The sequence below is a fragment of the Ornithorhynchus anatinus genome, chromosome 7 (genome assembly GCF_004115215.2).
Source record: "Ornithorhynchus anatinus isolate Pmale09 chromosome 7, mOrnAna1.pri.v4, whole genome shotgun sequence".
Lineage (NCBI taxonomy): Eukaryota > Metazoa > Chordata > Mammalia > Monotremata > Ornithorhynchidae > Ornithorhynchus > Ornithorhynchus anatinus.
Window position 1 is genome coordinate 62,146,368 of NC_041734.1, and position 14,982 is coordinate 62,161,349.

At 51.7% G+C, this 14,982-nt stretch overlaps 1 protein-coding gene across 1 annotated transcript in view; it reads right to left on the reverse strand.

The window, feature by feature from the left end:
• Positions 1-2,491, reverse strand: part of SLC26A9 (solute carrier family 26 member 9) — a 31,481-nt gene extending 28,990 nt beyond the window's left edge. Inside the window, exon 1 of the mRNA XM_029069514.2 lies at positions 2,365-2,491. Coding sequence (XP_028925347.1) covers positions 2,365-2,489 — 125 coding nt within the window. The 5' untranslated portion in view covers positions 2,490-2,491. The remainder of the gene's footprint in view (positions 1-2,364) is intronic.
• Between the last annotated feature and the right edge of the window lie 12,491 nt (positions 2,492-14,982).

Consider the following 14,982-nt stretch of genomic DNA (forward strand, 5'->3'; position numbering starts at 1 on the left):
GTCTTAGAGCATGATAATGTGTTCAATTTCTTTCCAACAGTGTTCCTTGCTTGGACAGAGTGGGGAATGTAGAAGTGCCCAGAACCAGGGCAAGACTTTTAACCTCTGCAGATAATAATGATGATAATAATAATGATGATGGTCTCTGTTAAAGCCTTTACTATGAGCCAGGCACTGTATTAAGTGCCGGGGTGGATACAAGCAAATGGAGTTGGGCACAGTTCCTGTCCCACCTGGGGGCTCACAATCCCCATTTTACAGATGAGATAACTGAGGCACAGAGTAGCGAAGTGACTTGCTCAAGGTCACACAGCAGACAAGCGGCAGAGTCAAGATTAGAACCCATGACCTTTCGACTCCCGGACGCGGGCTCTATCCACTACGCCATGCTGCTTATCTGCTTCTCATGCTGCAGAGATGTCTCCGGTGGGGTGGAAGAAAAAAAGAATAGTAAAGAAGGCTTGCAGGTGGGGGGTGGAGGGGAAGAAATCAAAACCACCCCTTTCCAACAGCCTCGTGAGTGGCAAGACACTGATTTCACAGATTTATTTCTCCGGGCCTCGTCGAGGGGTGAGGTGAAGCCTGGGGAAATGGCCTCAGTGGGCTGGCCACCTGTTTGCGAGGTGGCTTCAAAAGGCTTAGGGCTATTTCGAGGTTGAATGAGAAGCCCAGATGAAAGCAGAATGCCTGCAGGTTGATTGAAGGCAGGGCCAATGGAAGGCTGGGGAGGAGAAGGCATTTGAACCTAACGATGCTCCTGAGCTGTCACTCATGCCAGGCTGGTGGGAGAAGGGCGACAATCCCGGTGGGGGGCCACACCAGGAACTGACGGGTCCGCAGCCGACCCATCCCAGTCTTCCCCGAATCCCCGGGGTCCAGCTCCCATCCGCTGGCCACGACGGGCCGGGGAAGTCAAGGTGGGGGCCGGCTCACAACAGCAGCCGGTGCCCAGAGGAGAAGCTGTAACCACCGGGCCGGCCGCCGAGCCTTCCTGGACGAGCAGGGTTGGGCCTGGGTGTCAGGCGGAGATTCAAGTGGGCGCTTTCCCCAGCCTGAACCAGTTCCACCTGCATCCCTGCCTCAGCCATCGCCCCTGACCTCGATCCAGGTAACTGAATCAGCGGCTGCTGATCCTTGGAGGAAGAAATCAACCCCCACTGCGCCCCGAGGGCTGCCCGCCACCCCGGGCTGGCAGAGAATGACAACCTGGTGGGGGGAGGGTGGCCATGCCTGGGGCTGCCTCTCCGGGTCTTTGGGTCAGCTGAGCTGGGCCTCAACCCATCCACCTCTCGAGGGCATCTCAACCAGTCCTCTGCCTTCCGGCAGGAAGCCAGTCCGCTTTTCCCAGTGGCCATTTCATTTCTATCGCCAGTTGAAGAGAGAGAAAAGAAACAAAAAGAGGTACGGGAACGGGAGAGGAAATGGGGAGCTTCTTGGAGAAAATCCAGACCCCTAGCTTTTTCCCTAAGCAACAGAATGTCTCCATTCTGCCCAGCATCTTCCACGGGACCACTGGGGCATCCTGTGGCATCGGAGGGGGAACTGCTATGATTAATCAATCATATTTATTGAGCACTTACTGGGTGCAGAGCACTGTATTAAGAGCTTGGGAGAGTATAATATGACAGAGTCGGTAGACACGTTCCCTGCCCGCAATAAGCTCACAGTGTAGAGGAGGAAACACACATTAATATAAATAAATAAATTATGGATATGTACAAAAGTGCTCTGGGGCTGCGGGAGGGGTGAATAAAGGGAGCAAATCCACGTGCAAGGGTGACACAGAAGAGAGTGGGAGAATTGTGATTTAGAACTGGGGGAATTAGATTTAGAGCTAGAGGAGTTCAAGGGGAGTCTGAATTCCTCCCATCGGCTCAGCTTTTGGCTCCAGGAGACCCCCCGGGTGAAGATGGTGCAGAATCCCCTGACTGCTTAACAAGTACCATCATTATTATTATTATTACTCCCTCCTCGACACCAAGGGGCAGACCCCAGGTATCTGGGGCCCTGCAATCTGCCATGTGAGACCCCAGGACCCAGCTAGAGCAGCCCTGTCCGCTCCTCCCTCCTTAGAGTGGCAGTGTGGCTTAGTGGAGAGAGAGCACGGGCCTGGGCGTCAGAAGACCTGGGTTCTCATCTTGACCTGGATGGCCTGGGGCAAGTCACTTCACTTCTCTGTGCCTCAGTTATCTCATCTGTAAAATGCAGATTCAATACCAGTTCTCCCTCCTACTTAGAATGTGAGCCCATGTGAGACAGTATCTCCTCCAGCTCTTAGTACAGGACCTGGCACGTAATAAGCCTTTAACCAGTTTCATTATTCTTATTCTTATTATAATTAGTTGGGATGGGTTGGTGGATTACCTGAAAGTGTTGCAGAGTTTCTCTCTGACGGGGAAGCTTCTGTTCTTCTTCTCGAACTCTTCGTCAAATAGGGTGAGGGAGTATGTCGAGCGGTCCACCACATACCGGGGCCTGGCCTGGCTCATCCCTGCGACATTTACAAGCTCCAAGTGAGAGAGAAGTGATGAGGATGAGCGGGCATCTCTTCCCCACAGGTGGCTAGGTCCTTCTCCTCCCTCAGGGCTGTCTAGCTGAAGTTCCTTTTGTACTTCCCCCGCCCTCGATGCCTGAGACAACCTCCTGTCTGGCCGGGTGCCTCCCTCCCTTCCTCTAAACCCTTCTGCAAAACTCACTTCTTCTGTCTGGACTTCCTCCCTAATGACTGATGGGAGAGACACTCACAGGTGGGTATTGCAGAGGGCCTGGAACGTGGCTGACAGTCCAGATGTGTTAAATCATCAGCTGCATTGATCAGGCATACAGGAGAGGGAGGAAGACAGTGGTCTAGGCACAATACCAGGAGTCAGAACCCGCAGGCTCTCTCCTTTACTGGCAGTTGAGGACCTGAAAGTCACATCCTAGACTGTAAGCTCGTTGTGGGCAGAGAATATGTCTGTTGTATTGTGCATTGTACTCTCCCAAGCGCTTAGTACTGTGCTATGCACACAGTAAGTGCTCAATAAATACAACTGATTCTGTCAGTGACTCAGTTTCCCTCCTTAGGGCACGTGGAAAAGACACTGTGAAGCGAACGATAATGATAAAAGCGGTATTTGTTAAGTGCATATTACGTGCCAAAACTGCTCTAAACATTGGGGGAGTTACAAGATAATGAGATTGCACACAGTCCTGGTACCACGAGGAACTCACAGACTAAAGGAATGATGAAACTACCAATAGACAGCCCTGTCCTGGAAGTGAGATCCCCATCACATTGAGTGAGGACAATTTTTCCTGGAGGCAGCGGGATAGAAGAAATGATTAATGGGAATCCACCCCCCCGCAAACCTCCAGAGCAAGAAATCTGGGATTCCCCAGTGAGTTGACTCTACCAACAGTTTATCCCGGGGATCATTTGGCGAAATCCAAATGGGACAAACGGGAAATTCTTCCCTGTCTTACCCCTCTGTGCGGTCCTTTCCCCTCCTTGGCGTACAGATACATGTCTAGGTATCCAGGAACTCACTTCCGCAGTTTGACCTTGCTTTGTGGGATCCTACCGCCTCCACAGCCGAAGGGAGCGGTCCATGAGCATAGGGGGAATATCGGCACTGGAGTGGGTTGGTTTTTGTAGCCGAAGTAAATTGACTGTTAGTCACCTGAGGGTGTCAAATCAACCCAGACTGAGGGGGTGGCAGTGGACGGACCACATCCAAGCAACCCGACAATGTTGCTTCCCAGGATCGACCCACCCTTGACATCGGTGCCTTGAAGAGAAGGAGAGGTGAGGTTTGGGGTCATAAATGGGTGCTCCCACTCCCACATTCTTCGCTGGCCTTGGAGCCCTTCTCCTTCATTCAATCGTATGTATTCCCCACCTAGCCCCGTGTTCCCCGCTTCTCACTCCCCAATCAGCCATCCACCCTCTGACCTCTGTTCCACTGGCCATGGTGGCTACTCTGGCTCCTGGGTGGCTTCCATAAGTCAAAAAGAAAGGTGTGAGGCACCACGTTGAGGAGAGGCTGTCGGAAGACTATCAGTTGAACTAAGGGCTGAGTTGACTTAAATTCCTCAGAGCCTGGCTTTCCTGGGAGATTCCTGCATCGACAGCAGAGGTAGCCAACTATGTGATTTTGTGTTGATTTTTTAATCCTAAATTTCAATTAGAAAGTGGATACTCAAGCATCTATCTACTTATTTATCCACTACTTAGCGGTCATATTTATATACGTCTCATTGCTATCTCCCTCTTTAGCGCTCTCTCTCTCTATATATATATGTTTCTGCTCAATTTATTTATTTGGACCTCTCTAGATGCATATAGACGCTTAATATTACATACTATGATGTTTTGCTTCTCCAATAGACCATTAGAGGGCAAGCTCCCTTGTGGTCAGGGAATGTGTCACTTCATTATTCGATGTTTTCCAATTGGAAAATGCACCAAATACATGCTCAATAAATGCTACTCTTTCCCCTCCTCCTCCTTGCAGCCAGTCAAAACTTTTAGCTGCAAGTTGAAGGGCCCAGAACGGGCCTTCCCCAGGCTCTTCAGGAGTTTAATCTGATCCCAATTCCCTGAACTCCAAGGTTCTGTGGTGGGAAGTGGGGGCCTGGATGGATGGCGAGACACCTCGCTCTCTATGAATCACCCACTGCTGACCCCTTCTAGTTGCCATAGCAGGCCAGTGAGCAACTCTGTACCTCAGTAATAATAATAATCGTGGTACTTATGAAGCGCTTACTAAGCACCGTTCTAGATACGAGTTAATCAGGTTGGACACAGTCCCTGTTCTACAAGGGTCTCACGCTCTTAATCCCTATTTTTTACAGATAAGGTAACTGAGGCATGGAGAAGTTAAGTGACCTGTCCAAGGTCACACAGGCAGACCCATGGCGGAGCCGGAATTAGAACCCAGGTCCTTCTGACTCCCAGGCCCGTGCTCTATCCACTAAACCATGCTGCTTCTCTGTACCGGGCAGGCCTGGGGCTGGTACCGACCCGGAAGGTCAAAAGTTGACCTGACCCGGCCAGCTGAGCCAGCAGAAAGAGGAGTGGTTAGAGAGGTGGAAGGCCCAAATTCGAATTCTGTCCTGGTACCAAAGTGGGGCTCCCTTCTCTGGGCCTCAGTCTCCCCCTTTGGCCCACAGATCTGACTGCACTTCCCATGACCCTTTCCGCCAAGGAGACGCCCATCTAGCTGGGCCTGGTAACCCCTCTGGTTCCCGAGAACACAGAAGGCAGCCCGAGTGCATTTCCTAATCAGAGGAGAGGTTTTGAGATCAGGGTGGAGCTTTGCAGGTGAATTATTTATCCGGGGTGGGAGAGCAGGCGAGGAGAAGGCCTTCGGTCTCTTTTGGAGGGTTCTCCCCTTCCCCCCCTCCTCCCGGACCCGACACCAGGGGAGGAGCCCCATGAGCCAACAGAAGGAAGGGAAATGGGAGGAGAAGGGGATGCTGGGGGCGTGGAGTGGCGGGGGATATGGGGAACGCTTTTTGCACGACTCAATCCCCAGTTGAACAAACACGCCAGTGATGTCAGGATGTTTGAAAAGAGTCAAGTGCTGTGTGGCACTTGGTGTATCCAGCGCCCGGACTCAGATCAAACAGTGTCAGCCTTGGGGGAATAAAGCGCAGGTGCCATGTGACGCCAGGGGAACAAAAGAGGAGCCCACCACACTGGCCGGGGAGAGGGGAGGGTGGGGGAAGAGGGGGAGGAGGAGGAGGAATGAGGCCAGTGCGGACCCTGGGAGAACCTGGGGGTGGGCTTGGGGAGGGGAGGCTTTCGATTCAGACCTGAGCAACCTCGGGAGGAGCCATTGAGAAAAGAGGCCCAGAGAGTCCTGGGTGGCTGAGAGAGCCACACCTATTGCAGGGCTGGCTGCTGCTGTCCCTTTCTGACCATGCCCCCTAACCTGCCAGGATTGCCCAAGGGGCAAGGAGTCGTACCGGGACCCACGGAAGAGTCTCCCTGCTGCAGAAAGATTCCGTTTTCCCAGTCTGGGCTAAGAGGGTCTAAGAAGGGCTGGGGGTGGGCTGGGGGTTCTGACCAGGCTGGTGGATCTGAACAGTTAGTCTGTCAGTAGGTCAGTTGTATTTATCGAATGCTCACTGTGAAGAGAGCACTGTACTAAACACTTGGGAGACTACAATATAACACTAAACGGACATATTCCCTGGATACAAGCTTACAGTCTAGAGTTTGGGGAGACAGATATTTATATAAATTAATAAAGTACAGGGCCTGGGGTCTGAATAGGGCAGGGGGTCTAACTGGGGCTTTAACCCTTGCACTAATCTGGCCTGCTGTGCTTCTCTCTCTCTCTCTCTCTCCCACTTTCTCACTCTCTCTTTCCCTCTACCACCCTCTTTCACCATCTCTCATTCTCTGTTCCACACAAGCTCTGTAGAGGTGGGGAGAGGTAATAACATGGCTCAGTGGAAAGAGTACAGACCTGGGAGTCAGAGGACTTGGGTTCTAATTCAGGCTCCACCACTTGCCTGCTGTGTGACTTTGGGCAAGTCACTTAAACTTCTCTTCGCTTCAGTTCCCTACATTCTAAAATGGGAATTCAAGGTCTGTCATCCCTTCTTACTTAGACCGTGAGCCCCGTGTGGGACAGGACTAGAGTCTGACCTGATTAACTTTTATCTATCCCAATGCTTAGAACAGTGTTTGACACATAGTAAATGTCTAACAAGTGCCACGGTCATTGCGGTCCTCTGTTCCCTGGAATCTGCTTCAGGAAGCTGATCCTCTGGTGTCATAACCATGTTTCGGACAGTCCGATGGGCAGATTGCCCAGTCTTTTCAGGCTGGTTTGGTATAACAATTAATTCCACTTGTTTCTCCTTAATTTGTTCCTACGAACAAGCTTTTCCTCACGGAGGGGTATCTTTTTCTGTGGGTCAAGACAGGTTGGCTTGGTCTGGTATCTAGGGGAGCACACGCAGCACGGCATCGGAGATAGAGCACAGGGCTGGCAGTCAGAAGCTCAGTGGTTCTAATTCTGCCTCCGCCACTTGTCTGCTGTGTGACCCTGGGCAAGTTACCTCGCTTCTCTAGGTCTCAGCTACCTCATCTGGAAAATGGGGATTAAGACTGTGAGCCCCAAGTGGGACGGGGACTGTGTCCAACCTGATTTGCTCGTGTCCACCCCAGTGCATAGTAGAGTGCCTGGCACATAATAAGCACTTAGCAAACACCAAAATTATTATTCCTCTTAGTCTGGGAGCCAGGTCTCCTGCCCTCTGAGTGCTGTGTGACCTTGAACCCATCGTTTAAGCTGTCTGGGACTTAGTTTTTCTATCTGCTCAATGGGGCAATACTCTCCCCTTTCTCTCCTTTCCCTTTTCTAACTTCTCAGCATTGCCAGCGGGAAAGCAGCCTCTCTCCTGGTGGAGCCTCTCTGGCGGTCAAAGCCCTTATTTTTCCATCTCTGGGTTAAACTGACCCCTTCCTGCTAGGCTGGTTTTATTTAAATGCTTGTGTGTCAGACATGGGGTTTGAAGCTACCCTGCCCCAGCCTCCGCAAGCCGAACTCTTCTTTATTCACTCACTCCTCCCTGGGAGATATTGTCGTCTGAGAAGGGGAAAGTCAGATTGAAGTTACCAAGTCTCCCCACTCCACCCGCTACCCGGCGACCTCTTCTTCCCCAGCTTGGTCTATAGCATTCATTCATTCAGTCGTATGTATTGAGCACTTACTGTGTGCAGAGCGGAAACCTGAGGGTCCACAGCTCCCGGGGTCCCCAGGGGCAGGGTCTTTTGGAGGGCAGGGTGGTGAAAGGAAGCCAAGCTTGTTCCAGGCCTGTTGGTCAGACACCAGTCCGCTCTGGAATCATCCCTCAGGAAGATGCTCCCACCAGCACCTTTGCCCCAGTCAGAACTCCCAGCCCTGGTCAGACCTCTTGGCACCACTTAGACCCCTCGGCTCTGGTCAAACACGTTGCTTTGGTCACCCCCTGCGGCCCTGGTCAGACCCCCTGGCCCAGGGAAGACCCACTCAGCCCGGGTCAGATCTCCCAGCCCTGGTCAGATCCCCCTGACCCAGTCAGACCCTCTAGCCTGGTCTGACTACCTCCCCACCTCTGTACAGACCCCAGGCCCTGGTCAGACGCCCTGGCCCAAGGAAGACTCCTCAACTGGATGCTATTGATGCCTGTCTACTTGTTTTGTTTTATTGTCTGTCTCTCCCTTCTAGTCTGTGAGCCCATTGTTGGGTAGGGATTGTCTCTATCTGTTGCCGGATTGTACTTTCCAAGCGTTTAGTACAGTACTCTGCACACAGTAAGCGCTCAATAAATTCAATTGAATGAATGAATCCTCATCAGACCTCCCCCCAATTATCCCCAGTCTTGGCCAGATCTCCTAGCCCTGGTCAGACCTCCCAACCTCCTGGCCTAGTCAGACCCCTGGCCTTGGTCAGACTGCCTCCCTCCCTGCCCACCCTGCCCCCAGCCCGAGTCAGACCCCCCCTGACCTGGTCAGGCCCCAGGCCCTGGTCAGACACCACACCCTTCCCCTCAAAGCAAACCTTAGACAGACACCCCCTGGCCCTGGTCAGATACCTCAGTCTGGTCAGACCCCCCCAACTCCCCAGTTCAGGTCAGACAGCCTGTCCTGCTCAGACCCAATGGCCCCATTCATCTGCCCTGTCCCAGTCAGACATCCACAGAACATTTTTGGTCACTCCTTGTACTTCCTCCTCAGTCTGCCCCCATGCTGCCAACTCCTTCTCCTCCCAGTCCCCAAATCTGTCATGTGAGGATGTGGAAGAGGGTGTGGAGTCTGGGGAACAGGTGCATGTGGAGTTTGGGGAACAGGTGCACCTCATCTCTGCTGAGGGCATAAAAAGAGGAAAACAGTGTTGGGCAAAATTGGAGAGAGACATCAGGAGTGCTCTCCCAAGAAGACATCAGGAGTGCTCTCCCAAGAGGGAGGCTGGGAGATTCTGGAGGGGCTGACCAAGAAAGGCTAGGGACTCTCCTTTCCCGGGAGACCTTAAAGCCAGGAGAAAGTGTCAACAGCTTGGGATCTGGGTCTGGGATTCCGAGGCCTGGGATGAACTCTGAGGGGATTCTGAGACAAAGGACCCATAAGGAGAAGGGAATACCCTCAGAGAGCTAGGTAGGAGGGTAACTGACCAGCTTCTTGAACGTACCATTCTTCCAAGGTGCTAAAAGTCGAGGACCTCGAAACCGATCCAGGACAACTCCTCCACGCACCCAGGATGGGGACTCAGATCAATCAGTTAATCAATCGATCATATTTATTGAGAGCTTACTGTGTGCGGGGCACTTGAGAGAGCACAATTTAACAGAGTTGGTAGACAATTTCTCTGTTCACAGCAAGCTTACAGCCTAGAAGGGGAGAGCTTCAGAGCCTCAGAACTTGAGTTTGAGTCCTGGGCAAGTACCCCAGGGGCTGGGGATCCTTCCACATTCACCCACAAACCCAACTGCACAAAATACCAATGGTTCATCTTCATACGTGGTACTTCATACTTGAGAAACAGCATGACCTAGTGGAAAGAGGACGGGGCTGGGTTCTAAACCCAGCTCTGCCACTTGCCTGCTGTGTGGTTTTTGGACTGATCACTTTAATTCTCTGGGCCTCAGCTTTCTCGTCTGTAAAATGGGGATTCAATATCTGTTCTTTTGCTACTTCGACTGTGAGCCCCGTGTGGGACAGGGGCTGTGTCCAAACTGATTGGCTTGTATTCACCCCAGGGCTTGCCATATAGTAAGCACTTAACAGTAACACAGTTATTCCTATTATTACTGTTTTTATACTGGGTACAGGATGGATGTAAGGGGAGAGAGAGTGGGAAGGGTCTGGTGTGCCCAAGAACTCTCAGTTTGCTGCTATAGTCCTCTATGCATAAGTGTTGCTTTAGCCCGTGCTCTTATTCATGTCACCGCAAATCATTTTGCTCTTTCTAAAGCTATCATTTCTCCCTCTAATCCATTTTGGAATATGGATGTTGATCCTCCAGAGAGTATTCTGGGGTGAGCACTGGCATGGCATAACTGAGCACTGGGCAAGATCTGTCAGGAAATTTAAGGGAAAACTCCCCAACTCTGAGAGAGGAGGAAGTGGGGGGATAGAAATTTGCAGTCATCTAGGAAAGGGGTAGTCTCTCTGCTCCCCTCAAAAGGGGTAAGTAGTTTGCCTGCTGCTCCTTGGTTTGAGCATATTGGGTTGGCTTCAGTTGTCTCCGGTTAGTATCCTTCTGCTACACAACCCGCTATGGGTGTTGCCCTTGGGCTCTGTGCCCACTTTTCAAGCTCCCTGGGACCCTTCTTTTCTCCAAAGAGTGAACAGAGAAGCAGTGTGGCCTAGTGGATAAAGCACAGGCCTGGGAGTCAGAAGGATCTGGGTTCTAAACCTGTTTCTGCCATTTTTCTGCTGTGTGACCTTGGGTAAGTCACCCTTGGGTAAGTCACTTCACTTCTCTGTACCTCAGTTACCTCATCTGTAAAATGGGAATTAAGACTGTGAGGCCCATGTGAGACAAGGACTGTGTCCAACCTGATTTGCTTGTATCCACTTCAGAACTTAGTAAAATGCCTGGCACATAGTAAGCACTTTACAAATAATAATAATAATGTTGGTATTTGTTAAGCGCTTACTATGTGCCAAGCACTGTTCTAAGCGCTGGGGTAGACATAGGGGAATCAGGTTGTCCCACGTGGGGCTCACAGTCTTAATCCCCATTTTACAGATGAGGGAACTGAGGCACAGAGAAGTTAAGTGACTTGCCCACAGTCACAAATATTATTATTATTATTTTTATAATACAGGAGAGACTCACCCCTTAGCCTCCTTAGCCCGATACCTGTCCTGGTCACCCAGGAAGGTCTGTGCTCAAGGGCAAAGCTGAATATTCTGTTAGGACATTCACCAGAGTGACACAAGGTCTGGAAAAGCTTGCTGACCCTTTAGCCCCCTCTTCTGCTCTTTCTCCAAGCTCCCTGCTCCCCCTCCAACCTGATTTGGGGGTCTTTTGGCCTGTATACCGTGCCATCTCCCAAAGGATATTAACTTTGGCAATGGATAAAACCCATTTCCCGGGCAGTCAAGGAATTGAAACTCACAGGACCCCAGTTTTGGGGGATTCCCAAGGCAACTTCCGGGAAAAGGGGGTGCAAAGTGGTTTTGGCAGGGAGCCTGAGGAGCTCCAGTGCTTCAGTCACCCTCCTCACACATCCCATATCTCATCATCAGGGGATAATAGTAATGATGCTCTCTGCTAAGTGCTTACTATGTGCCTCACAGTTTACTAAACACTGGGAAAGATACAAGCTAATCAGATCAGAGACAGTCTCTGTCCCATCTCGGTATCAAAGAAGAGGGAAGGAGTACAGACATTTATTCTCCATTTTACAGATGAGGAAACCAAAGTACAGAGAATTTAAATGACTTGCCCAAGGTTACACAGTAAGCAATGACAGAGCTGGGGTTAGAACCCAGGTCTTCTGACTCCCAGGCTTGTGCTCTCTCTATTAGGCCATGCTGCTTCTCTGGGAATGCTGATTTCTTTTTTCATGGCAATTGATAAGCGCTTCCTAGGTGCCAAGCATTGAATCAAGTGCTGGGGTAGTCACAAGATAATCAGGTCGGATACAGTCCCTGTTCCACATGGGGCTCACAGTCTTAATCCCCATCCTACAGATGAGGTAACTGAGGAACGAAGACATAAAGTGACCTACCCAGGGTCACACAACGGACAAGTGGTGGATCTGGGATTAGCATCCAGGTCCTTCTGATTCCCATGCCCATGCTCTATCCACCAGGCCATGCTATTTGACTCCCAGGCAGGAAAGAAAGCCACAGACAGGGGAACAGGATCCCCAAACTCTGTTTCCATTCTCCCCTCGACCAATTCGCAGGATGATTACAGGCCCATCACTTAACCACATCGGGCTTCCAATTTCCTCTTTCTTGCTCTCCAGCGCTAGTGAAGACCCTGAAGATTTCATTCCCGAAAAGTGCCCAGTTTTGGTGGCCTGAGTTCAGTTAAAAAAAAAAGAACTAATTAGGGAGAAGTCAGGGCACAAAGAGAGAAGGAGAGGCAAGAATTTGGAAAGCAACGAGTTTGGCCGGAGGCTGAGAGGCTCAGCATTTACGGCTCTTTGTGGTGTTCAGGGAGAGAGAAAGGAGGAAGGACAGGAAAATGCTAGCCCCACAGTCATCAATCAATCAGTGGTATTTACTGAGAGCTTACTATGCGCAGCAATGTACTAAGTGCTAGGGAGAGTACAATACAACAGAATCGGCAGGCACGATCCCTGCCCACAACAGCTTACGGTCTAGAAGTGGAAGCCATGTAACACCTTGGTTTCCTCTCTACCGTCCTCGTCGAACAGCGAGCTGTCTCTTCTCTCCCATGGGGACTGCCGGCCCCCAGAACCAGCATCCTCTCCCTAGCACACCCCACAGCCCCCCGCTCCCAGCAAGCCGTGCAAAATGGATTTCCCCTTTTTCTCTCCAGGAGAAGTCTCCAAAAGAACATATACCAAGCGCTGGTGAGGGGGATGGAGGGGTTTTCCTCGAGGGGCAACTAGCAGGGCGGTTGTAGAAAGGGACATGGGGGACGGGTTGGGGGATTCAAGTCAAGCCCTCTACTTGCCAGACGCCTAGTACTAAGGGGGCGCTCAATGAATGCCGTGCCTAACCAATCAGTGGCGTCGATTATTGAGCACTTACTGTATGCAGAGCACTGTATTAAGTGCTGAATTACTTCTACTCCCGCTCCCCTTCATGCCCTTGCTCAAACTGGCCAACTCCCAGCCCCTCCCCGGGCCTGTCCAGCTCCTGAAGCCAGACCGCGATGTCTGTCCTCCCCAGATCCCCTACCCATCCCCGGGCAGGATCTTCCCCCAACCCAGGGGGCTGGGTCCAGGACAGGGAGACCTCAGGATTCGGGAAGGACTTACTGGCTGGCCGGAAGACCTGGGCTGAGACTGCAGGTGTGTCCGCAGAACAAGAGGTGCTCCGACGGGCTCTGCTCAAATAATCCTGCGAGTCGTTTATAAATAACCTCACCCCTGGCCGGAGGGCCAGGCAGCACTCCTGATTGGCTCCTGGGGGAAGTGGTTATGAACAGTACACCTCGGCTAAGCCCAGGAGATAGGAAAGGGAGATAAGGGGAGACGGTCCTGAGTAACAGCCCTGTATTTGTTCCACCTCTGGAGCAGGGCTGTTTGATCCGATCCTGACATTTCCCAAATCCACTGGAGACAATAGGTCACATTCACCGGGGTCCCCGCCCCCGGAGGCTCCCCCAAGGCGCTGGCCCAAGGAGAGGCAGTCCGGGCTGGTCCCCCCGCAGGGATTGCTCCCTCGGGCCCGCTCCCCCTGTGACCTGGGGCCGGGGGGGGTCCGTCCAGCCCGGAGGGACCCCTGGACAATGAGGCCCATTGAGGCCGCCCTAGAAGGTGGGGAGGGGAGTCTGGGGCACCTCTGCTTTGAAGATGGGCGTGCTGGAGAGGAAGGGCATTCTCTCTGGGTTTTCAGGGAGCAGAGAAGGAGGCTTCAGGAGAGACCCTCGCAAGCGACACAGCCAGTGGGAAGAACTCGGTCCAAATCTCTGCTCCTCAATATTGGTGTGACCTCAAGAAAGTCTCTGGATCTCAAGCAACTCATCTGGAAACTAGGGAGAATGATCTCTGCCGTTTCCCATCTCCCAAGGATGTTGAGAAGACAAAGACAAAGATGAGAAGCAACACGGTCTTATAGAAAGAGCACAGGCCTATTAGTCAGAGGACCTGGGTTTTAATATCGGCTCTTCCACTGGTCTGCTGTGTGACCTTGGACAGGTCGCTTAACTTCCCTGTGCCTCAATTACCTCATCTGTAAAATGGGCATCAAGATCATGAGCCCCATCTGGGATCTGGACTGTGACCTACCATATTATCTTGTATCCAGCCCAGGGCTTAGTTAAGTGCCTGTCACGTAGGATGTGCTTAACAAATATCATTTAAAAAATTAGATCCATTAAGGGGAACATTTTGGCCCATACATAGGACCTCTTTTCTATTATCTGGGAAATCCTAGAGACTCATGATCCTGGGATACACTACCCAAGAGGGACAGAAAGTTATTTCTGCTTGGCCCTTCTGGTCCCCCTTAGGGCAGGGATCTCGCCCCCTAACACATTCAACTTTATCAGTACCCTGTGTAAGCAAAAATCCAAGCAAGTGATGGGGGGAATGAGGAAGGAATCGAAGAGGATATGAACTGGGGTGGGTGGACACAGAGTCTGTTCTCTGCTTCTTTCTGCGAGAGAGAGTCCCTCTGACCCCTGCTGACCTTACCTGCCCTGACTCCTCCTGCCTGTCAGTAGGCTGGCTCTGGCAGGACCCTCTGAAATGCCAATTGCCCCAAACAATGAGGAGGTTAAAAAACAGACAACCACACAGAGAGCTCCCTGGGCCCCCGGCCAGAGACACGTCCTGGAGGGGAGCCAGGCGAGGTCTCTAGCGATCCATTGCTGGATGCCCGGGACAACTGTGCCCATGGGACGAATTCTCTGCCCACCGTCTATGGCGGGGTGGTGGTTACACTGGGGTGGGGGAAAGGCAGCCTTGGCACATAGGATCTTCTCTTAGTTTTAGGGCAGCCGGGAAGGGGTTTATCATCAGAGAGATCTGTGGTGTTCATTCGGAAAGCAGAAGTTGCCCCTAAAGGCCCAGCAAACACCCGGTAATGAGAGCTCCCTACAGACATCTTGGTTGTACACCAAAATCCTGGGAAACTATGAGAGAAATGGAGAGAGAAGCTCAAGGCAGAGGGATGAGGAGGAGAGGAACAGAGAGACAGGGAGAGGCAGAGAGGCAGAGATAGAAAGAGGCAGAGAAATAAGAGAAGGGGAGAGGAGGAAGATACCGAGAGAGGAGCAGAGTGACCTAATAGGAAGAGCATGGGCCTAGGAGTCAGAAGACATGGGTACTTTTCCAATTGCCTGCTGTGTG